Source organism: Cervus canadensis, chromosome 1 (genome assembly GCF_019320065.1).
Source record: "Cervus canadensis isolate Bull #8, Minnesota chromosome 1, ASM1932006v1, whole genome shotgun sequence".
Lineage (NCBI taxonomy): Eukaryota > Metazoa > Chordata > Mammalia > Artiodactyla > Cervidae > Cervus > Cervus canadensis.
In genome coordinates, this window is record NC_057386.1 from 19,531,804 (window position 1) to 19,554,707 (window position 22,904).

The window sequence follows — 22,904 nt, forward strand, 5'->3', positions numbered from 1 at the left end:
GACCACTCATTGCATGAATCTATTTATGTGAAATTTCCAGGATCTAGGCACATTTGTCGTGACAGAAAGGTTTAGTGGTTACGTAGAATTGGGAAGGCGTTGGAGGGAAATAGAAAGCATAGCTAACACAATTTGGAGTTTCTTTCTGAGGTGATGAAAATGTTCTAGAATTAGATAGTAGTCATGGTTATGCAACTTTATGACTATATTAAAACCCATTAAAGTATACATGTTAAAAGCATGAACTTCATGGTATATGAATTATATCTTATTTAAAGATTTTAAAAACTTTAAAAAAATAGTCTTCTGGGGAAAGTATAACCATGACTCCAGAATCCTCGCTGGCAATTCCTTTCCTTTCTGTGACAGGAACCCAGCAGGTTGGGGTCCACATAGCTGAGAAGCTCCTGTCTCAGGCATCACAGATTCAGGATGCTCCCGGCAGGGAGGGGGAGGCAAGGGAGGAAGATGGGAGAGAGAGGACCTCGGGGTGTGAGGAGAGAGAAGAGGACCCAGGCTCCCCAGCTCAGGGCCCGTCCCCTCCCATCCCCACCCCTGGCCCTGGGGTCCCAGCCCCATTCCCCATTCCAAGAACCACCTGGTTGTGGGAGAAGCCCCCGTGGGAGAAGGCAGGGAGGTCAGGGGCACAGGCAGCAACCTGGGGCAGGCAAGCCAGGGAGTTGACCTCACAGGACCCAGCATCCTGGTCCTCCCGGAAGTAGATGGAGTCAGCAGAATCCATGGAGGGTTCCTGGTCAAAGAAGTTGTAGGGTCGCAGGAAGAAGCCCACACCGTTCCCCACTGTCACGGTGTTGGGAATGTCCTCTGCATGTGGGATGTGCAGGAAACCGGCTGTCACCCAGGCCACCAAGTCCTAGTGGGGGAAGAAAGAGGATCATGGGGTAAGGTGCTGCTAAGGACACCTCTGCCTCCCACAGTGGCCTCATACGGAAGGACTGAGCTCATCAGCCAGGAAAAAATGTGAAACCATAACACTTTCTTCCTTAGTGAGCCCTAAAGACCCCTGGAAAATTCTGACTTGGAAGGGAGTGAGGAGGCTCATGCTGGCTCCCTCTGCCTCCTCCCTCACCCCCACAGGCCCCCACTTGACTCACTTGCCCAGCAATGGTCTCATTGTTGATGAAGTCACTGAAGTCCAGGGTTGGGCTCCAGGGGTCATTCAAATTATAGATGCTGGTGCTGCTGGGCTCCCCCTCCTTCCGCTGGGTCACGGCCAGCTGGTACCTGCAGGGGGTTTGGATTAGACCCACAAGATCATCGACTCATCCTGCTGCCTGAAGCTGCACTGAGGAGAGGACACAAAGGGGAAAGGAGGCACAAAGGTCTTAGGGTGTCCAGCCTCTTTATCATCCTCTGTCAACTTCCCACTCTCTCTCTCACAAAGTTCCTGCATGTGTTCAATATCATGTGTCTCAAACATCTACTAGCCGGTCGTTCAGACTTCAGGTGGGACTGTGACTCACGCTTCCATGCACATGGGACTCTGGGCCTGCATGCATTGGCACAGACACAGCCTGATTCCCATCTTAGGTCAATTTCAGTATCTCATGTACCTGGATTTTAGGGAGGACTCCCTCAGAACTATGCTCCTTTCTTCCTCTATTCTTCCTTCCTTCAACTTTTTTTTTTTTTTTGTATTGGGGTATAGCCAATTGACAATGTCGTGATAGTCTCAGATGGACAGCAAAGGGACTCAGCCATATATATTCATGTATCCATTCTCCCCCAAACTCCGCCCCCCCCATTCAAGTTGCCACATAACATTGAGCAGACTTCTTTGTGCTACACAGTAGGATCTCGTCGGTTATCCATTTAATTTTTTTATTTTTGGCTGCACAGGGTCTTCACTGCTGTGAGCTCAGGCTTTTTCTAGTTGCAGGGAGCGGGGACTAGTCTCCATTGTGGAGCACGGGCTTTAGGCACGAGGGCTTTGGTAGTGGTGGCTCAGAGGCTGGAGTGCTGGCTCAGTAGTTGTGGTGAACGGGCTCCATTGCCCTGCAGCATGTGGGAATCTTAGCTCCCTGACCAGGGATTGAGCCCATGTCCCCTGCATTGGCAGGTGGATTCTTAGCCACTGGACCACTAGGGAAGCCCAATTTTAAGTATAGCTGCGTGTATATGTCTATCCCAAACTCCCCAACTAGCCCTTCCCCTCACCCTTCTTTCCTGGCAACCACAAGTTTGTTCTCTAAGTCTGTTAGTCTGTATCTGTTTTGTAAATAAGTTCACTTGTAAAATTTTTTTTTTTCAGATTTCTAATGTAAGGGATGTCATACGATATTTCTCCTTCTCTGACTTACTTCACTCAGTATGACAATCTCTAGGTTCATTCATGTTGCTGCAAATGTCCTCCACCCTACCAATGCCCCTACCCCCGTTTTATTGAGAGATAAGTGACCACTGGTGGTTAAATTCATACATTTTATGTTAGGATGTTCTTCCAAGGTACTTAAAGAAATTTGATTCTACTAGGTTGAGCATACTCCTTAAACAATTATTTTATGTGGCTGGGTTTCCACTGACCTTCTCCTTCTGAGGAGCTGAAACCATTACTTCTTTCTAATGGCTGAGTAATATTCCATTGTGTATATGAACTATATGTTCTTTATCCATTCCTCTGTCGACGAACATTTAGGTTGTTTTCATGTCTTGGCTGCAAACAGTGCTGTAAAGAGTGCTTCAATGAACACTGGGGTGCAAGTATACTTGTAGATCATATTTTTCTCTGGGTGTATGTCCAGGAGAGGGATTGCAGGATCGTATGGTAGTTCTATTTTTCAGTGTTTAAGGAACGTCCATACTATGTTCTTCATAATGGCTGTACCAATGTACGCTCCCACAAGTAGTATAGGGGGTGTCCTCTTCTTACCACACCCTCTCCAGCATTTGTTTATGGATTTTTTAATAACTATTTTGACTCAATCTTTTTTTATAAGGTTTTTTTTTATATGGACCATTTTTTAAAAGTCTTTATTGAATTTGTTATAATCTTGCTTCTGTTTCATGTTTTGGCTTTTTGGCCATGAGAAATACGGGATTTTAGCTCCCTCACCAGGGATCAAACCCACAGCCCCTCCATTGGAAGGTGAAGTCTTAACCACTGGACTGCCAGGGAAGTCTCTCCTCTCCAACCTTGATTATGAACATTTTAAACATACAGAAAACTTGAAAGAGTAGTACAGTGAACACCCACACACCCACCTCATAGATTCTACTGATGCCTTAAACGCTTTTTCATGTTTGATTCAGTATCTATCTTTCCATTCATCCATTCACCCAGTAGGCTTCAATTTGAGCAGCCTAAGATTGTGGCTGTAGGAATGCATGTGTGTGAGAATGTGTGATTGTGAGTGTGTACACACACCCATGGGAGGTGGGGAACCTGGGCTCCCAGCAACACGTAGCCTTTTGTACCATCCACCTCCCCCAGTGCCTCCCTTATATCCCATCACCCACCTTGCCCAGCTGAAGGCTCTCTCCATGGAGCTGTTCTGGGGCAGTGGCCCCCCAGCAAAGCTGACCGTCTGGATGCGGTAGCCCCGAGGGTGCCCCCACTTGTTGTTCTGCTTGCTGGCCAGGTACAGGTAGCGAGGGGAGGCCCCTCCCAGGGGGAAGGCGGCCTGCTCCTCCGTCTCCAGCTGCTTCCGGGTCACCTGCAGGCTCTGTATCTGGTGCTCAGGGCTCCAGGGTACTGCCGTGGGGACAAAAGCCATGTCCTCAGCCCAGACCCAGTTCTCCAGTCCTGCGGGAGTGGAGTGGGGAGAAGGGAGGAGTGAGATTAGTCAGGCAGCTGCCCTGTCCCCTCTGGAGTCTGCCTGCTCCTGGCTTCAGAGTAGGAGCCAAAGACAAGGCTGGACTGAGTGTGTTCCTTGCTTCCCGCCCCTCTCCCCAGGATGTCCCTGATCCAGAGATTTGGAGAAGGCCTTTCTTCTGGACATCATCCCGGGTAATAACCCCAGATGCCCTACGACTGAGTTTCCATTGACCTTCTCCTTCTGAGGAGCTGAAGGTAGGGTAGTTTACCTGAGGTTGGAGCAGTCTAGCAGGCGATGTGCAGAGTTAGGTTCTTTCTGACCTGAGGAAAAGGTCTGCATATCATATCTGAAGCTCCATCATTAGAACTGCCTTCTCATGAACATAATCACAGCAGTAGCTCGATTTCCTGAACTTGGAGGAGTTCTACACAGGCAGTGTGCTGAGGGCTTTTACATGGATTGATGCTTTCCTCTCACAACAACCCATTTTATGGATGGGACAACTGAGGCTTAGATGTGCCCCAGTTTGTCACCAAGGGCACATGGTTAGTTTCATGGCAGTGCCAGAGACCTGGGTCTCAGTCTGGTTCTACACTGACTATACATGAGTACCCAGAGGAAACCAACATCAAGTGGCTCCACCACTCATGGACAGCAGACATGCAGGCCAGCGGGAAGGAAAGCCAGACCCCAGGCCCAGCACTGCTGGAGGTTAGTGGTGTTTTCTATTGTTTGGGGTTTGGCAAGGAATTAGGCACAGTATGTTGCCTGCATATTTGTTTTGAACGAATTTATTGGCGTCCAGCTGGATTCCACATTAGGAATCAACTTAAGTGATCTGAGACCAAAGAGCAGTAAGCTAAAACATGCCAGGAGCTCCCTGCATACCTTCAAAAGATTAGAGAGAGCGGAGACTGACTGAGCAAAGCCTGTTTCCTCTTGTGAATTACTGCTCCTAGGCCACACTCCACAGTTTCTGCTTACATGCATGTTAGTCACTCAGCCATTTCTGACTGTTTGTGAGTCCATGGACTGTAGGTCTCCAGGCTCCTCTGTGTATGAAATTTTCCAGGCAAGAACACTGGAGTGGGTATCCATTCCCTTCTCTAGGGGATCTTCCCAACCCAGGGATCGAACCAGAGTCTCCTGCCTTGCAGGCAGATTCTTTACCATCTGAGCCACTGGGGAAGCCTTTCTACTTATAGATGATAATTACAGGCCAAGAGTTCTCTTTTCTGGTACAGCCACACAAGCAAACTCATATGGATAATAATAACAATCATAGCTAATTCTTCTCCACGTGTATCAGATACCATTACATGTGCTTTAAGGTTTGCCATAGGGACTTCTCAAGTGGTCCAGTGGCTAAGACTCTGAGCTCCCAATGCAGGGGGCCCAGGTTTGATCCTTGGTCAGGGAACTAGATACACATGAATCAACTAAGAATTCACATGAGACCTGGTGCTACCAAATAGATAAATAAATACATATATATTTTTCAGCCTGGATGGGGGGAAGTTTGAGGGAGAAGGGATACAAGTATATGTATGGCTGAGTCCCTTTGCTATCTACCTGAAACTATCACAACACTGTTAATCAGTTATTCTCCAATAAAAAGTTTGTTGTGTGTTTTTTTTTTAAAGGATTTCCCTGTCCAAGTCAGGGGACATGGGTTCAATTCCTAGTCTGGGAAAATTCCACGTGCCTCGGGGAAACTAAGCCCGTGCCCCGCAACTACTGAGTCTGCACTCTAGAGTCTGTGCTCTGCAACAAGAGAAACCACCACAATGAGAAGCTTATGCACTGCAGCGATAGAAACCCCACTCACAGCAACAAAGACGCAGCAAAGCCATAAATAAACAGACAAGTACATACATTTTTTTAAAAAAGAGTTGTCCTAGTTTGGATGTAGAGATAAAGAGAGAAATGTGTGTCAGAATACATACATATATTTTCTAGTTAAGTCCAATAAAAGACCCCAAAAGCAATGACACCCCAGGAATAATGAGCACACCTGGTACCCAGATCTTGGTTTCTAAATACTATTCTCCAGTAAAAGAAATCAGAGATTCCTGGAGAAGTGGTTGAATAAGGGTTAGAAGAGGGAAAATACAAGATGGAATGGGAACATATTGTTCCAGAGAGAAAAGAAGTGCTCAAAAAAGGAGGGAATCATATCAGCAGGACACAGGAACTAACCTGAAGGCCCTCCAGTGACCAAAGCTGGAACAATTTAGGGAAAAAAAAATGATAGTAGGGGGTTATAACCCTTAGAATAAAATATCCATGAGTCCATACAGTTATGAATAAATAATTACATATGTAAATAAAATGGAGGGACAACACTTTTTTATGGAAAATTCCAATGAATAAATGCATAAAGAAAAAGAGACAAATGTAAATGACACAGTAATAATCACTGTTGCAGGAAAAATCCACCAATAGATGCTAATATTCATAGACAAGAGCATGAGAAGAAAGAGCTTGAGAAGAAAAGAAATAGTATATTTGCACAGTATCAAAAATTTACCTCAAATATTTATTAATTGCAAGTGGAAAAACAGTAACTTTTGCAATGGAGGTAGCTGGAAAATAGCACCTTAACCAAGTGCTTGAGTCCCACATCACTGGCGATAAGACATAAGGACAAGATGTATCCCATGATACGATGCTCTGAGAAGGGTGTAGTGTCATTCCTGTGGTTTTCTTACCCAAGAAACTCCATGAAAACAAAAACACAAGCTCAATCTAACCATGAGACAGTATCAGAGAAAACTCAATGAAAGACATTCTACAAAATGATTGACTAATATCTTCTAAAGTGTCAGTTCTTGGGACTTCCCTGTGGTCCAGTGGTTAAGCATCTGCCTTGCAATGCAGGGGATATGGGTTTGATTTCTGGTTGGGGGAATCAAAGATCCCACCTAAGATCTCATGTGCTGTGGGGCAAGGACGCCTACGCACCGCAACCACGGAGCCCTCATGTTCTAGAGTGTCTGGCACAAGAGAGCCTGTGGGCTGTGACAAAAGATCCCGCTTGATGCAGTGAAGATCCCACATACTGCAACTAAGACTGGATGCAGCCAAACAGATAAATAATAGGAACTGCTTCAGATTGGAGAAGACCATAAAGAGATGGGAAATCTAACTGCAATGTGGGATGCTGGTTTAGATCCTGAATCAGAGAAAGGAAATCAGTGGAAGAACTGATAAAATTCTCATCAGGTCTGCCATTTATAGTATTGTAGTCATGTTAATTTCCTGGGTTTGACTGTCCTGTGTTTCTGTAAGATGTTAACATTAAGGGGAGTCAATGAAGGATATATGGCAACTCTGTATAATGTCTGCAATTTTTCTGTAAATCTAAAGTTTTTTCAGGGACTTCCCTGGTGGTCCAGTGGTTAAGAATTCATCTTCCACTGCATAGGATGCAGCTTTGATCCCTAGTCAAGGAGCTAAAATTTGACATGCCCTGGAGCATCTAAGTCCAAGAGCCACAATTAACTGAGCCCTCACATTCTAGAGCCTGTTCACAACAAGAGAAGCCCGTGAGCTTCTAGAGCAATTAGAGAAAGCCCAGCCATGATGACGAAGAGACGATGCTCTGCAATGAAGGCCCAGCTCAGCCAAAAACAAAAAAGTTATTTCAAAAGAAAAAATGTCTTCAAATAGTCATTTATCCTCCCAACAATCTTATGAGAAATGCACTGTTAAACCATTTTTATACTTGAGTAAACTGAGATACAAAGAGGATAAGCATAAAAATCTTTCTCTCAGGGTGTGGAGAAAAGGGAACCTTCTTACATTGTTAGTAGGAATGTAAATTGGTGCAGCCACCAAGGAGAACAGCATGGAGGTTCCCCAGAAAAGTAAAGATAGAGTTGCCATGTGATCCAGAAATTCCACTTCTGGGTCTGGGAGAAAACTGTAATTCAAAAAAATACATGCACCCCAAAGTTTATAGCCACAGTATTTACGATAGCCAAGACCTAGAAGCAACCCAAGTACAACAACTGACGATTAGATTAAGAAGATGTGAGATACACATAAACACGATGGAAGTGGCTAGTGACTACCATATTGAACATAATAAAAGAATAGAAAAAAACATTTCCCAACAAATGCTGGAGAGGGTGTGGAGAAAAGGGAACCCTCCTACACTAAAACCTAAAAATAGAGTTACTATATGATCCAGCAATTCATGGGCATATATTCAGACAAACCTATAATTTGAAAAGATACATGTACCCCTGTGTTCATAGCAGCAGTATTTACAACAGTCAACACATGGAAACAACCTAAATGTCCATTGACAGGTGAGTGGATAAAGATGATGTAATACATATATGCAACGGAATATTACTGAGCCATGAAAAAGAACAAGTGAGAATCAGTTGAACTGAGGTGGATGAACCTATAGCCTGTTATACAGAGTGAAGTAAGTCAGAACAAGAAAACCAAATATTGTATATTAACACATATATATCAAATCTAGAAAAATGGTAGTGGTGAACCAACCAGTCCATCCCAAAGGATATCTATCAGTCCTGAATATTCATTGGAAGGACTGATGCTGAAGCTGAAAGTCCAATACTTTGGCCACGTGGTGCGAAGAGCTGACTCGTTGGAAAAGACCCTGATGCTGGGAAAGATTGAGGGCAGGAGGAGAAGGGGACGACAGAGGATGAGATGGTTGGATGGCATCACTGACTCAACGGACATAAGTTTGAGTGAGCTCCGGGAGCTGGTGATGGACAGGGAGGCCTGGTGTGCTGCGGTTCATGGGGTTGCAAAGAGTCGGACACGACTGAGCGACTGAGCGACTGAACTGAACTGAACCTTTTTGCAGGTCAGGAATGGAGACATAAACATAGAGAACTGACTTGTGGACACAGCAAGGGAAGGAGAGGGTAGGATGAATTCAGAGTGTAGCACTGAAATACTTTGTGTAAAATAACTAGTGGGAAGTTCCTATATAATGCAGGGAGCTCAGCCAGGTGCTCTGTGATGACCTAGAGGGGTGGGATGGGACAGAGTGGGTGGGAGACTCATGAGGAAGGGGATATATATATGTATACACACACACACACTCTCTCTCTCTCTCTCTCTCTTACGGTTGATTCACATCGTTGAACAGCAGAAACTAACACATTGTTAACAAATTATCTTCCAATTAAAAAATCTTATAAATAGTAAAATGCAGCACAAATTGACATATCTTTGAAACAGAAACACAGATTTACAGCTATAGAGAACAGATTTGTGGTTGCTGTGGGGGAGGGATGATTGGGAGTTTGGGATGAGCAGACATAAACTACTATATGTAGAATGGGTAAATAACAAAGACCTACTGCATAGCACAGAGAACTGTATTCAATATCCTGAGATAAACCATAATGGAAAATAATATGAAAAAGAATATATATATGTGTGTATAACTGAATCACTTTGCTGCACAGCAGAAATTAACACAACATTGTATATCAACTCAACTTCAATAAAAAAAGAAAAGGTTGCTCTCACATTTGCCAGGAGCTCTTCATGTGGTCCCTACTCCTCCATTATAACCTAAGCCTTTTGAAAGCAGAGATGTGGTTTCTTCTGTTAAACTGGTTTACGGCAGTGCTTGGCACAAATATGCATTCGGTAAATATTTGTTGTTTGCATGAGTGTAATATGTTGTTATGTGAGAAATTAGAACTGAGAAATATATGTACATTATGATTGAAAAATTTCAGTAAAAATCTATACCACTATATCTTACCATGGGTCTTCCCAGGTGACTCAGTAGTAAAGAACCCACCTGCCAATGCAGCAGATGTGGATTCCATCCCTGGGTTAGGAAGACCCCCTGGAGAAGGAAATGCAACCCACTCCATTACTCTTGCCTAGGAAATCCCATGGATGGAGGAGCCTGGCGGGCTACAGTCCATAGGGTCGCAGAGTCGGTCACAACTGAGCAACTAAACCACCACTGTATAGTATCATACATAGCACATACTGTGATATATTCTAGAACGGCAGGTGCAGAGTTTTAAAAAAGAAAAAATTATTTTTTTAAGCATGAGGGAATAACTAAGGTTGAAAATCTCTGAGTAGTTCAATGACTTTCATATTTATTCATGTACTTGTACATCTTTAATGTTTCAAAGAGATTTTTCTTCTCTTTGGCCTCTCAGCGAGCAGGATATTAGTACCCTGACCAAGGATGGAACCCTGCCTCCTGCAGTAGAAATGTGGAGTCTTAACCACTGGACAACCAGGGAATTGGCACAATGAAAACTTTTAAATCTAGGCTTAAGACTTCAGACTCTTTCATTGGAATCATTGCCTCCGCCAGCACGTCTTACCTCCTACATCCAGATCCACCTTGTAGTGGGCACTGTGGGTGTGGACGGTGCCCAGTGTGTGTTCCCCAACCTGGTTTCCGTATCTTCGGGCAGCACCAAAGAGAAACACTGAGCCAATGTAGCCTGTGGCATGGAATTTGACTTCTATGGCCCCATTGGGGTGGAAGACCACATCCCACACATAGTCATAATTAAGCATCGTGGACACAGACCTGAAGACCAGCACTGTCTCTACAACACCCCCAAAATAGTGGGAAAGAAAATCTGAGTGGTGTCGCCTCAGGGGCAGGCCCTTGTTCTGCTCAAACACACAAAAGGCATCATGTAGGGTCTTGGGGGCTTGGGACTCCAGAAGGAAGTGCCAGTCCACATAGGTGGCCAGATAGGGGCAGTCAACCCCACGGCTCAGGGGTGTGGAAAAGTACCCCAAACCAAAGTTGGCATCTGCATACCGGCCTCTCAAGGCCAAAGGAGAATTTCCACCATAGATGGCCAAGGCCTCCTGGACACTGACTTCATACGCAATTCTTTCCCCCTGGAAGCGGATGTCAAAGATCCTAGGACCACTGAAACCTCCAAGGCCAAAGGAGAAAGTCCACAGTGAGGAGGCCACTCGATTGCCCTGGACCCTGAAGCGGGGCCCATGAGGATGGAACTGCAGAGGTGGAGTGGGACCCGGGGGCACCTGGGACTTCAGGGACCAGGACCCACCTGTGCCATTGTCTGGGATCACCACCACATTCACCTGGCCAGCCTCAAACTGCTCCTCCAGCTGGGCCAGACTCTCATAGTAGTGGCCTTGAAAGAACACCTTCTGGATGGTCCACTGGGCAGGGTCCAGAGCCTTGTGGTCTACTAGCAGCTCCAACCCCACAGGGTGCAGGAAGAACCCAGCCCCAGAAATGTTGTAGTAGAGGCCAAACCAGGTGGCCCTGTCCCCTGACTGCACGCCACGGGGAGCTGAGTTCATGGTCACCAGTTTTTGTCCTCCTTGTTTGTAGGAGCAGCAATGGTGGAGGACACCAGCAGCCTGGGGCAGCTCTCTGTCGAAGATCATCTGGTCTATGTCCAGGTACTCTCGGAGAAGCACAGGGCGTCGGTAATAGGGCAGGGGCCCCCCATGACGCTCCACAGTCACATCCCTCATGTAGGACGGCTGGGGCAGTGGCCCCACCACCAGCTCAGTCACATTGGGCTGGGGTTGTCCGCCAAAGAAGACGATGGCCAGAGCCTCCCGGGCAGGTGGGGGGCTCCCCCTGTCCAGGTGGGCCAGGGCTGCCGCCTTGGGGGGCAGCTGCAGCTCTACCGAGAAGATGCAGTTGTCTGAGGGTCGGGCCTGGGCTGCATCCACCAGGTCTGGCCCCAGCTTCTGGGTCAGGAAGCTCATCACAGCTGTCAGCTCTTCTCGGCTCAGGTCTGCAAACAGCTGGCTCTGGTCAGGCTGTGTCCAAGGTTGGACACTGGGGGATCCGGAGGAGCAGTGGGGAGGCAGACTGGGATGACATTGCTTCCCAACTTGTTTCTCACTCCCAGCACCACCTTCCTCCCTGCCCATTACCAGAAGAGTCCACAAGGACAGAAAAATGAAGATGAACATCTCTAAAACTCCTGGTTGTCCTCAGCCTCTCCAATTGGAATGCAGAATGCAAGATAGACAGACAGACAGGACCTGGGTGCTCGATGCCTCTTTCAGTCTCTGGAGGTGCCTGGCTCTGGGTGGTCCTTCTGGGCGATGGCATGTTGGGTAAATTCAAGACAATCAGCCAAGGAAAGAGGGTTGACAGGGAGTGGAGGTTTGGTACAGGCAATGGTCAAACCAGGCTCGGGAGGTGGGGCTGAGGTAGAAACCTGGACTTTAAGTGGTCCACGTCAGCCTCTGTCTTCTTGTTCCAAATCAAACACTCAGGTTCAAGGTTGGGGCACAAAGTGGAGGAGGGCTGGGTTTGGGAGACACAGCTGGAGGGAGGAGAGGAAGATGTGACGGGGGCAGAAAGGGACTGTCTTTGGGCTTCTCTGCTCATGCAGATGCAGCCTTTCTCCTGGCTATGTGGCTACAAGCAAAATGCACCTGAGCACAACCCTCCAGCAGGATTTGCTCCTTCCTTCCTCTAGTCTGGGAAGCCCTCATCACTGCCTTCTGCTCCCCCATCAAGCAGAATCCTACAGGCACCCACAGGAGCCTGCAGAGTCATGCTGAGAACCCAAAGCACCAGGGAGGAGCTGGGGGACCGAAGGGCTGAGCCAGGTCAACATCTTGGAGGCCCTGAGCTCCCTGAGTCACTGGAGGGAAACATTTAGGGGGTGGAACCAGTAACAACCTGGACGGAGATGGGAGTTGCAGTGTAAGAAAGACCCTCTCCCTATCCCATGAGCAGGACTGGTGGATCATCACAGGTCAGAGTGCCTGGAACTCTGGCTGTGAACTTCCACCTTGGGCCAAGTTATAAATGCATCCAGCCATCACGGGCCCTCTCTCCTGACTGAGGTCTTTCTCCCTGTTCTTCAGAACCTAGCTTCTCTCCAGCTCACAGACTCATCTCCATCCACTGTTGACCCAGCAGTGAACCTGGGCTTGGAACAGGACAGAAGGGAGCAGAAGCTTCTGTACTATGTGTGCTCCCTGGATGTGACTCCCTCAGGTCAGAAGCTGAGCAGCATCTGAAATCTGTTTCCTGTCCTTCACCTCCCAGCCCTGCCTGTGCTTCCAGCAGGTGAAAGTCATCCCTCCCCATTGCTTCTCATTTCCCTTCTTTGAAGAGAGTCAGACAGAGAGAGTGAGTGAGAGACAGCAAAAGAGAAATTGAATGAGGTTTAACATTTTTCTTGTACATGTACAGACAAGTGGAGGCAAAGGGGTCACCAGAGGCCACCCCCATTTTTCTAGGTTCAAACACTTGAGAAAATTGAGTCCCCAAGCCCATGTCTCAACTCACTTTAGCTTTCCGTACCCTGCTGCTGCTAAATCGCTTCAGTCGTGTCTGACTCTGTGCGACCCCATAGATGGCAGCCCACCAGGCTCCCCCGTCCCTGGGATTCTCCAGACAAGAATACTGGAGTGGGTTGCCATTTCTTTTTCCAATGCATGAAAGTGAAAGGTGAAAGTGAAGTCGTTCAGTCATGTCCGACTCGTAGCGACCCCATGGACTGCAGCCCACCAGGGTCCTCCATCCATGGGATTTTCCAGGCAAGAGTACTGGAGTGGGGTACCATTGCCTTCTCCGTTCCATACCCTACCCCTTCCTAAAACACAAGTTAGTTTAAAGAACAGAGTCAAATCTTGTTGGGCCCATTTATTAACAATAATAAATGAATATTAATATAGTCATATGGTTCAAAATTCAAAAATTTCTAAAGGGTTTATACTACTAAGTTGCCTCCCTTTTGAGTTCCCGTCTCCTGGTTCCTCTCCACAGCAGCAACCAGTGTTACCCATGTCTTCTGAATACACATTTCTAAGATATGAAAATATGTATTTATGTGATACTTCCCTGTAAAACACAAGTGGAGGTGTCCTATACACACTTCTGTGCTTTCTCTTGTTCACTGGATTATGATTCCCTATAAAGAGATATAATTACTTTTACAGCTGCATAGATTTGTTTTTTAAGAGTGTATCAGAATTTATTTCATCAGTCTTCTAGGAACAAGAGTTCTACTGCTTCCCATCTCTGGTTCTTTGCAGAGGTAGCCCAAATCCAATCTGCCACCACCCAGCTGTCCATAGGAACAGCCTGTGTGGAGGCTCCACCCCCAGAAACCCTGGCTTATTTGCATGCTTACATATGCTTGAGCAGCACCTCACCCCATGGTGTGAGTGCCTGGTCTTCCCGTTCTGCCTGCCCCACCTTCCCTGTTGGCTACGGCTGAGTGCCGAGGGCGCTGGCCACACACACACCTGACATAAAATGACCACTCTTCATTAGCACTGCACCCACAACACTTGAGCTGCTGCTGTCCCCATGACCATCCTCTGCCAGAGGATGCAAGATCCAAGGCAGATCTATACAAATGGGCAGAAAGAACTGTGAAGAGACACCCTGCCCCAGGACTGAAGGAAGGGGAAGCTCCCAGACACAGGGAGACACATGGGGACTGTCTTCTCAAACTAGATGTCCCTTCCAGTTTGAGACTTCCACAGGCCTGGAGCCAGGAGAGGACACCAGAGTTGAGAAATGAGAACTGGGGAAAATCTGCTCAGGGCAGAAAGGGAAATCCCAGAAAATAAGAACAGGTAAGAACAGGAGGTCTGGCTCGGTCTCTTGTGGGGTCCCTGGGTCCTGGTACACACAAGGTTTTGTTTGAGCCCTCTGAATGTCTCTGGCAGGTATGGGGTTTGATTCTAAACGTGATTTCACCCCTCCTACCATCTCATTGGAAGGACTGATGGATGCTGAAGCCGAAACTCCACTATTTAGTCAACTGATGCAAAGAACTGACTTGGAAAAGACCCTGATGCTGGGAAAGACTGAAGGCAGGAGGAGAAGGGGATGACAGAGGATGAGATGGTTGAATGGTATCACTGACTTGATGGACATGAGTTTGAGCAAGCTTCAGGAGTTGGTGGTGGACAGGGAAGCCTGGCGTGCTGCCGTCCATGGGGTCTCAAGGAGTCAGACATGACTGAGCGACTGAACTGAACTGAACTGAAGAACAGGAGGGGGTTAGGCAAGAAGGAAGAGAGAGAGAGAAAGAGGACTAGAATGAGAGGAAACATGGGCCAAAGAGTTCTTTCCAGCTGGACTCCTGGATTCACCTGGCAGGAACCCTGCCTGGGGTGCCTAGGCGGCCATCCACATAGACAGCCCCCATCCTCCCCTCCCAAGTGAGGACTGGGGAATCTCAGAAGAGATCTGGCATGGCCTAAAAAGATTTGAGAAACCCAGAAGGCAAAATAAGTAGAAAACAAACAAAAAAAATTGCCAAAGTTAAGTCTTCTAGAAAGGTTTAATCATCACTCTAGACTTCCTGTTGGCCATTTATCTTCTCTCTGCGATAGGAATGCAGCAGGTCTGGAGTCAACAGAGTTGAGAAGCCCATGGGTCAGGCAGCACAGGCTATGGATACTCCCAGGAGGGATGAGGGGGCAAGAGCAGAAGATGGGAGAGGGAGGAACCTGGGGTGGGAGCTGGGAGAAACTCAGTGCCCAGCCCCTCCCCTCTCCACACTCCCTTGTCTTTGGGTCCTAGACACATTCCTCACCCCAAGGGCCACCTAGTACTCAGGGAAGCCCCCATGGGAGAAGGCAGGGAGGTCAGGGGCACAGGCAGCAACCTGGGGCAGGCAAGCCAGGGAGTTGACCTCACAGGACCCAGCATCCTGGTCTTCCCGGAAGTAGATGGAGTCAGCAGAATCCATGGAGGGCTCCTGGTCAAAGAAGTTGTAGGGTCGCAGGAAGAAGCCCACACCATTCCCCACTGTCACGGTGTTGGGAATGTCCTCTGCATGTGGGATGTGCAGGAAACCGACTGTCACCCAGGCCACCAAGTCCTAGCGGGGTAGAAAGAGAGTCAAGACTCCTGGCACTGCTAAGGTCAATTGCCTCCCCCAGGCTTCACTTTGGGAGCCTAGCTTCGAACAAGAGAGTTTTAAGTCTTTAATGTTTTCCTACTAGCCCAGAAATCAAAGCATAAAGAATCGATTTCACATTGGGAGCAATACCAGAACTCCTTGCTAGCCTAAAGTCTCCACCTCTGACTTTCCCTATCACATCACCATCAGTCTATGCATCTGAGGGGAATAATGCAACCTTCAGGTTGCTTCAGTACCTCCCCTGACTCTGGGAGTATTCCCAAACTGTAACTGAGAGAAGGAGAATGGAAGAGGGAAGATCAGGCATTGAGAGGCAGAAAAGGCTGACATTTAGCAATTAATCTTTAGTGTGAAGCCAAAAACAGAGATGTTGATATAATCGATGTTATCTTCCATGGTCACTCGAGCCCTCCTGAATCCTGCAGCCCTTAAAGGACTCAGTCCACAGAGCTGAGACTGAGACTAAGAGGGCTGTTGCCTCTTGAGGGTCTGCAGATGAACTCCCAGCTTAGGAAGTTTCCCTCCACAAGTAATGAGCAGATCCACAAAATCACAGAAGGCAGGAGTCAGCTCAGCCTTTGAGGTGATCACGGGGTTTCAGCCCCCACCGCAAAGGAAGGTTGGGCTGATCTTTGTGTCCCCCAACCCTTCCCTCTTCTCCCGCAGTCAGCTGACCTTTCCAGCAATGGTCTCATTGTTGATGAAGTCAGCAAAGTCCACAGTGGGAGTCCAGGGGTCATTCTGATTGAAGACGCTGGAGCTGCTGGGCTCTGTCTCCTTCCTCTGGGTCACGACCAGCTGGTACCTAGAGATGCTCTGGTCAGGGGTCCATGGTCACTGTCCCTGTCCTGCTGCCTGATCATCATGGAAGGGAGCCAAGCCCATGGACCTCAGGTTTCCCCTCTCATCTACAGTCACTCAGTGTCACCCTAGAAGTTGTCAGTAGCTCAGCATCTTTTCAAGTCTACCTGTAGATCCCTTGCAATTTCACAGCATACCCCAACCAAAACAGAGAAGACTTTTCCCGTGTGGGCTCTAGCGTTCCCAGGGGGCTGTGTATCCACTGTTGGCCTTTTGATATCCAAGAAATAAGTTTTGTGCTCTTAGCTCACCTGGTGTAGAATTTGAACTGGGTTCCCAATTGCCCCTCCCAACATGCTTTTCTCATCTCATCCACCCCCCTCCAACAACACACCCCACCTACCTTCCCCAGCTGAAGGCTCTCCCCATGGAGCTGTTCTGGGGCAGTGGCCCCCCAGCAAAGCTGACCGTCTGGATGCGGTAGCCCCGAGGGTGCCCCCACTTGTTGTTCTGCTTGCTGGCCAGGTACAGATAGCGAGGGGAGGACTCTCCCAGGGGGAAGGCGGCCTGCTCCTCCGTCTCCAGCTGCTTCCGGGTCACCTGCAGGCTCTGTATCTGGTGCTCAGGGCTCCAGGGTACCGCCATGGGGACAAAAGCCATGTCCTCAGCCCAGACCCAGTTTTCCAGTCCTGGGGGGGAGGGGCAAAGGGTGAGGGGAGGAGGGAGGCCTGGTCAGGCAGCTGCCCTGCCCACTCTGGACTCTGCCTGCACCTGACTTCAGAGTGGGGGCCAAAAAGAAGACCAACTGAGTGTGTCCCTGCTTCCCTCCCCTCTCACCCGAAAATGTCCCCAATCGTTCAGCCCCCTCCACTGGAATCATTGCCTCCCCTAGGGTGTCTTACCTCCAACATCCAGATCCACCTTGTAGTGGGCACTGTGGGTGTGGACAGTGCCCAGCGTGTGTTCCCCAACCTGGTTTCCATATCTTCGGGCAGCACCAAAGAGGAATGCTGAGCTGATGTAGCCCGTGGCATGTAATTTGACTTCTATGGCTCCATTGGGATGGAAGACCATATCCCACACATAGTCATAGTTGAGCATCGTGGACACAGACCTGAAGACCAGCACTGTCTCCACAACGCCCCCAAAATAGTGGGAAAGAAAATCTGAGTGGTGTCGCCTCAGGGGCAGGCCCTTGTTCTGCTCAAACACACAAAAGGCATCATGTAGTGTCTTGGGGGCTTGGGACTCCACAACGAAGTGCCAGTCCATGTAGGTGGCCAGATACGGGCAGTCTACCCCACGAATCAGGGGTGTGCCAAAGTAACCCATGCCAAAGCCACTATCCGTATAGCGAGTAAGCATTGCTGCTGGGGTATTCCCACCATAGACAGCGCCAGCCTCTTGTAGGCTGATCTCATAAGCCAGCCGTTCTCCCTGGAATCGAACGTCAAAGATCCTAGGACCACTGAAAGCTCCGAGGCCAAAGGAGAAAGTCCACAACGAGGAGGCCACTCGATTGCCCTGGACACTGAAGCGAGCGCCCTGAGGATGGAACTGTAGAGGTGGAGTGGGACCCGGGGGCACCTGGGACTTCAGGGACCAGAACCCACCTGTGCCATTGTCTGGGATCACCACCACATTCACCTGGCCAGCCTCAAACTGCTCCTCCAGCTGGGCCAGACTCTCATAGTAGCGGCCTTGAAAGAACACCTTCTGGATGGTCCACTGGGCAGGGTCCAGAGCCTTGTGATCTACCAGCAGCTCCAATCCCACGGGGTGCAGGTAAGGCCCACTCTTTGTGATATTATAGTAGATGCCAAACCAGGTGGACCTATCACCTGATTGTAATCCACGGGGGGCTGAGTTCATGGTCAACAGTTTATGTCCTCCTGGTTTGTAGGAGCAGCAGTGGTGAAGGACACCAGCAGCCTGGGGCAGCTCTCTGTCAAGGATCATCTGGTCTATGTCCAGGTACTCTCGGAGAAGCACAGGGCGTCGGTAATATGGGAGGGGGCCACCATGACGCTCCACGGTCACATCCCGCATGTAGGACGGCTGGGGCAGCGGCCCCACCACCAGCTCAGTCACATTGGGCTGGGGTTGTCCGCCAAAGAAGACGATGGCCAGTGCCTCCCGGGCAGGTGGGGGGCTCCCCCTGTCCAGGTGGGCCAGGGCTGCCGCCTTGGGGGGCAACTGCAGTTCTACCGAGAAGATACAGTTGTCTGAGGGTTGGGCCTGGGCTGCATCCACCAGGTCTGGCCCCAGCTTCTGGGTCAGGAAGCTCATCACAGCTGTCAGCTCTTCTCGGCTCAGGTCTGAAAACAGCTGGGTCTGGTCAGGCTGTGTCCAGGGCTGGGCACTGGGGGATCTGGAGGGGCAGTGGGGAGGCAGGCTGGAATGACATTGCTTCCCAATTCCCTTCTCACTCCCAGCACCACCTTCCTCCCTGCCCATCACCAGAAGAGTCCACAAGGACAGAAAAATGAAGATGAACATCGCTAAAACTCCTGACTCTTCAGGCTCTTGAATCAGAATGCAGCATGCAAGACAGACACACGGACAGACAGAACAAAGTGGACAATGCCTCCTTAGTGTCTGGAAGTTCCTGTGTCTGGGTGGCGCTTCTGGGCGATGACGTGATGGGTACATCCAAGACAAGCAGCCAAGGACAGAGGGTTGGCAGGGAGTGGAGGGTGGGGTGGGGGCCATGGTTAACTCAGTTTGGGAAATAGGGCTGAGGTAGGAATCTGCATTTTAACTGGCCCACGTCATTTTAACTTGCCCTCTGTCTTCGTGTTCCAAATCAAACACTCAGGTTCAATGTTGGGGTACAAAGTGGAGGAGGGCTGGGTTTGGGAGACACAGCTGGAGGGAGGAGAGGAAGATGTGACGGAGACAGAAAGGGACTGTCCTTGGGCCCTTCCTTCCTGCTCCAGGCCCTAACTTTCTCCTGGCTACCTGGCTGCAAGCAAAACACACCTGAGCACAACCCTCCAGAGGATGTGCTCCTTCCTTCCTCCAGTCTGGGAAGCACTCATCACTGTCCTCTGCTCCCCCATCAACCAGAATCTTACAGGCACCCACAGGAGCCTGCAGAGTCATGCTGAGAACCCAAAGCACCAGGGAGGACCTGGGAGACTGAAGGGCTGAGCCAGGTCAACATCTTGGAGGCCCTGAGCTCCCTGAGTCACTGGAGGGGAGCATGCAGTGGGGGGAGCAGTCAGTGTAAGAAAGACCCCCTCCTTACCCCATGAGCAGGACCGATGGACCATCACAGGTCACGGTGCCTGGAATCCTGGCTGTGAATTTAAACTAGTGTCCACAACCCTCATCCCCAGGAAACCCTTTCCAGAATACTGCAGAGGCAGGGAACAAAGCTACCTCTATTCTCAGGCAGGTGATGTGGGGGAGACACCATCTTCTGTGCAGCCAGGCCCTGACAGGACCAGGAGACCTGAGGGTCCCAGAGATGGGACGTGCTTCCCTGGGGACCTGGGGGAGAAGCCAATCCAAATTGCACACGCCCAGGAACACTTCCCTCGAAAGGCTCCTTAGATGACCTTGCAGGTCACCTGGAGGAGAATGGACAGTTCCAGCCAAAAGGATCAGAAGGTGCAAAGGTACAGAACTTGAAACAGCCTGGGCATGGGCAGGAAATGGCCAAGGTCAGCATATTGGGTGTGAGGTGGAGACAGGAGTCGGTGGGACAGCAAAAGAGATCAGGTCAGGATGGCTTGTGCGGTGTGTGGGTCTTAAGCAAAGTAGGCACTGCAGAAAGACAGAAATCTGGGAATATGTGTTACCAGGGAAATGAACCCCAGAAAGTTCAGATTCTCCAGATACCAGCTGCTTCTGCAACCAGCTCTATTTTGATATGCAAATTCCACATGCGGGTCATTTTGTTAACAACCTTGGTCCTTGGAGTCTTGCATCAATAGAATTGATAAGAGGTCGGTGAAGTAAATCAAGTGAGAGTTAATTGGTACTCAAGCTGCTGCAGGAAGGAGCAAGAACAAAACACAGGTTCCCTTGCTTGCCCTCCGTGGACTGGTTCCTTCAGTGGAGTGAGAGCAGGGGCAGATCCGCTGAGCGGGCCCCAGGGCTGGCTTAGGTGGTCTGCCCAACTGCTAGTGGTGCTGTGGGCAGGGATCGTGCCCAATACACTGCTTTTGCTTTTGGCAACTCAGAAGTGGCAGTACACTTGTGCTCTTTTTGTATCTGACGGTTCATGATAGCTCCAACTGCTGGTCCATGCCAGTATCTTTAATGCCTTAAAGTTTCCCTGTATTCTGTTGCTTGAGGAGACATCTGTCCATGTGCCAGTGCAAGCACCCCACTCAAGGGTCTTCAGCCCCAGACTCTGAAATTGAAACAGTTCATGCGAACTTTGTAATTAGAGGAGCAGAATCTAAGGTCACACCCAGCCCTGGCCACAAGGTCAGGCTTTCCGGCCACGAACTTCATTCTGGATCCTTTTGTAAGTGATGGCCTCTTCTCCTTGGTAAGAACGCATCATCAAGAGGATGGATAATGCTTTCCCTGTGCTTGGTAAAAGTTATCCCAACGAGTGTGACCAAGCAGAGGTCGAGAAAAGCCACTCTGCTGGGGTATCCCAGGTCTCCTAGGGAAGGTGTGTAATGATCAGGGAGCGGGAGGGAGAGATTTTGCCTGACCTGGTTAGGAATTGGTACAGAAGAAGGTGCCCCCTGCCCATCTTCTCTAAGTGTCCTGCTGACACATCGCTTCCTCTGATGTCCTTTCATCATAGGCTTCACAATCATCGTGTCAGCCATCCTAAAACAAAAAAGGAGTCTCATTTGGAGAATTACTCAGGAAACAGGACCACACCTCCTGTTCCCCCCACTGGATCTTATGTGTGCCTTTGGACAAACTTGGCCCCAGCCTCTGTGACTATGCTCAAGGTAAGTTGATTCCTGGGACCCAGAGCCCATGTCCAGCCCCCAGATCTGGGCCCCAGGAGGCGGTGACTGACCTGAGCTTCTCTCTGAGGCCCGGTCCAGCAGCGGAAGGACACGCAGGTCACTGCACTCCGATCTGCAATCTGGGGACACTGCTCTGACTGTGGTTCCGAGCAGGGCTTGGATGTGGGACAGACAGGGACCATGACACCGGACCGGAGGCAAAGGGCCAGACTGAGGCCAGTGACCTGGAGGACAAGAGGAAGGGAGGGTCTGAGCAGTGTGGTGGGTGGAGTTGACAGGACTCGGTGTCTAATTGGCTGGGTGGGTGGGTGAGACAGGGCACAGCGACTTAGGCCACACAAAGACACAGTTCCATTCGGTGACTTGGTATTTATGGACTTTTCTTTTTTTGGTCCCACAGTGCAAGTTGTAGGATCTTAGTTCCTCAACCATGCATAGACTCCATGACAGCTGCAGGGGATTGGAGGAGCCCTAACCACTGGACTGCCAAGGAATTTCCTCCAACGAGTGACTTGAGTGAGCAAGGGGCTTTCCTCATCAGAAGGACCTACAAGAAAAACAGCAAGGTTAAGGGGGAAACCAATAAGTTTGAAGTTGAGGTGCTCCTGGGAAGCCCAGGCATAGATGCCCAGAAAAAGGACCATTGTCTCTATGGGTTTCCAGGGATGGGTGAACAGTGTCTAGGCTAGAAATTGAGATTTAGGTCGAACAACAAGTAGTAATCATTAAAGATAGGAGAGCCTGCAATCATCCATGGAGGACTGTGTAGAGGGGAGAGAGGAGGGCCGGGGCCGAAGGCCAGAAAACGCCCAGGTGTGGGCCTGAGCGGGCTGGTTGGCGGAGCAGAAGGAAAGGAGCCGGCACAGAAGCCTGAGAAGCAGCTGGCATGCCCTCGGAGGGGTCAACATGTGAGGAGGTCACAACAGGCGAGAGTTTTCAGTAGGGACTAGTCAGAGAGGACCAAGGCCACCCAGAGGTCCAGAAGTAGCAGCTGGAAGGGAGTGTGTTTTCTGCATCAGCAGAGGGAGGGAATGGGATGAGGAGGGACTCAGGGGAAGGAAGCTGACCCTGGAAAGGTAGAGCTCTCGTTGGAGGATGGCACCTGGAAGGAACAGACCCAGGGAAGACACCCCCAGGAGCGGCTGGGCCCTGGCATCGACTTAGCGAGTTGAGTCAGAGCCAGTTAGAAGGGAGAGATTTAAAGTTCAGAGAGAGGAGTGGACAACTGAGAGAGAACCTTCTGGAGGGGGCCAGCAGGGGTGGGTTTCCCTTACAACAGGTAGAGTCTGTAGAAATAATCAACCCCTTTTCACTGCCAAGTCCAGGCAAAGAAGCTGTCAGGGAGAGCCAAGAAACCTTTTTTTGTTGCTGTTAGGATTTCATTTTCTCCCATCCCACCATCCTCTGTATAAAGTTTACAAGGATCATCTAAGCAATTATCCCATCAGTGCACAAAGGACCAAGGGAACGATTTTGGGCTAGGATTTTACTTTAACCAGCCT

General features: G+C 49.3%; 1 protein-coding gene and 1 long non-coding RNA gene across 6 annotated transcripts in view; one reads left to right on the top strand and one right to left on the bottom strand.

Annotated features, from left to right (window-relative positions):
• Positions 1-22,904, bottom strand: part of LOC122441340 (primary amine oxidase, liver isozyme) — a 24,226-nt gene continuing 1,322 nt past the window's right edge. Inside the window, exons 2-6 of one of the 5 annotated variants that reach the window (XM_043467778.1) lie at positions 10,838-10,970; positions 10,127-10,249; positions 3,478-3,763; positions 1,116-1,245; positions 1-874 (exon numbers count right to left, since the gene is read on the bottom strand). In XM_043467778.1, coding sequence (XP_043323713.1) covers positions 527-874; positions 1,116-1,245; positions 3,478-3,763; positions 10,127-10,249; positions 10,838-10,970 — 1,020 coding nt within the window. In that variant the 3' untranslated portion in view covers positions 1-526. Of the gene's footprint in view, positions 875-1,115; positions 1,246-3,477; positions 3,764-10,126; positions 11,949-15,051; positions 15,614-16,330; positions 16,461-16,859; positions 17,146-17,358; positions 18,203-22,904 lie in introns of those variants that run through there. The other 4 variants (XM_043467751.1, XM_043467785.1, XM_043467760.1 and 1 more) reach the window with 4 other exon arrangements.
• LOC122441394 overlaps positions 18,807-22,904 on the top strand; it is a 19,084-nt gene continuing 14,986 nt past the window's right edge. Inside the window, exons 1-3 of the long non-coding RNA XR_006269345.1 lie at positions 18,807-19,134; positions 21,228-21,381; positions 21,803-21,918. This is a non-coding gene — a long non-coding RNA (uncharacterized LOC122441394). The remainder of the gene's footprint in view (positions 19,135-21,227; positions 21,382-21,802; positions 21,919-22,904) is intronic.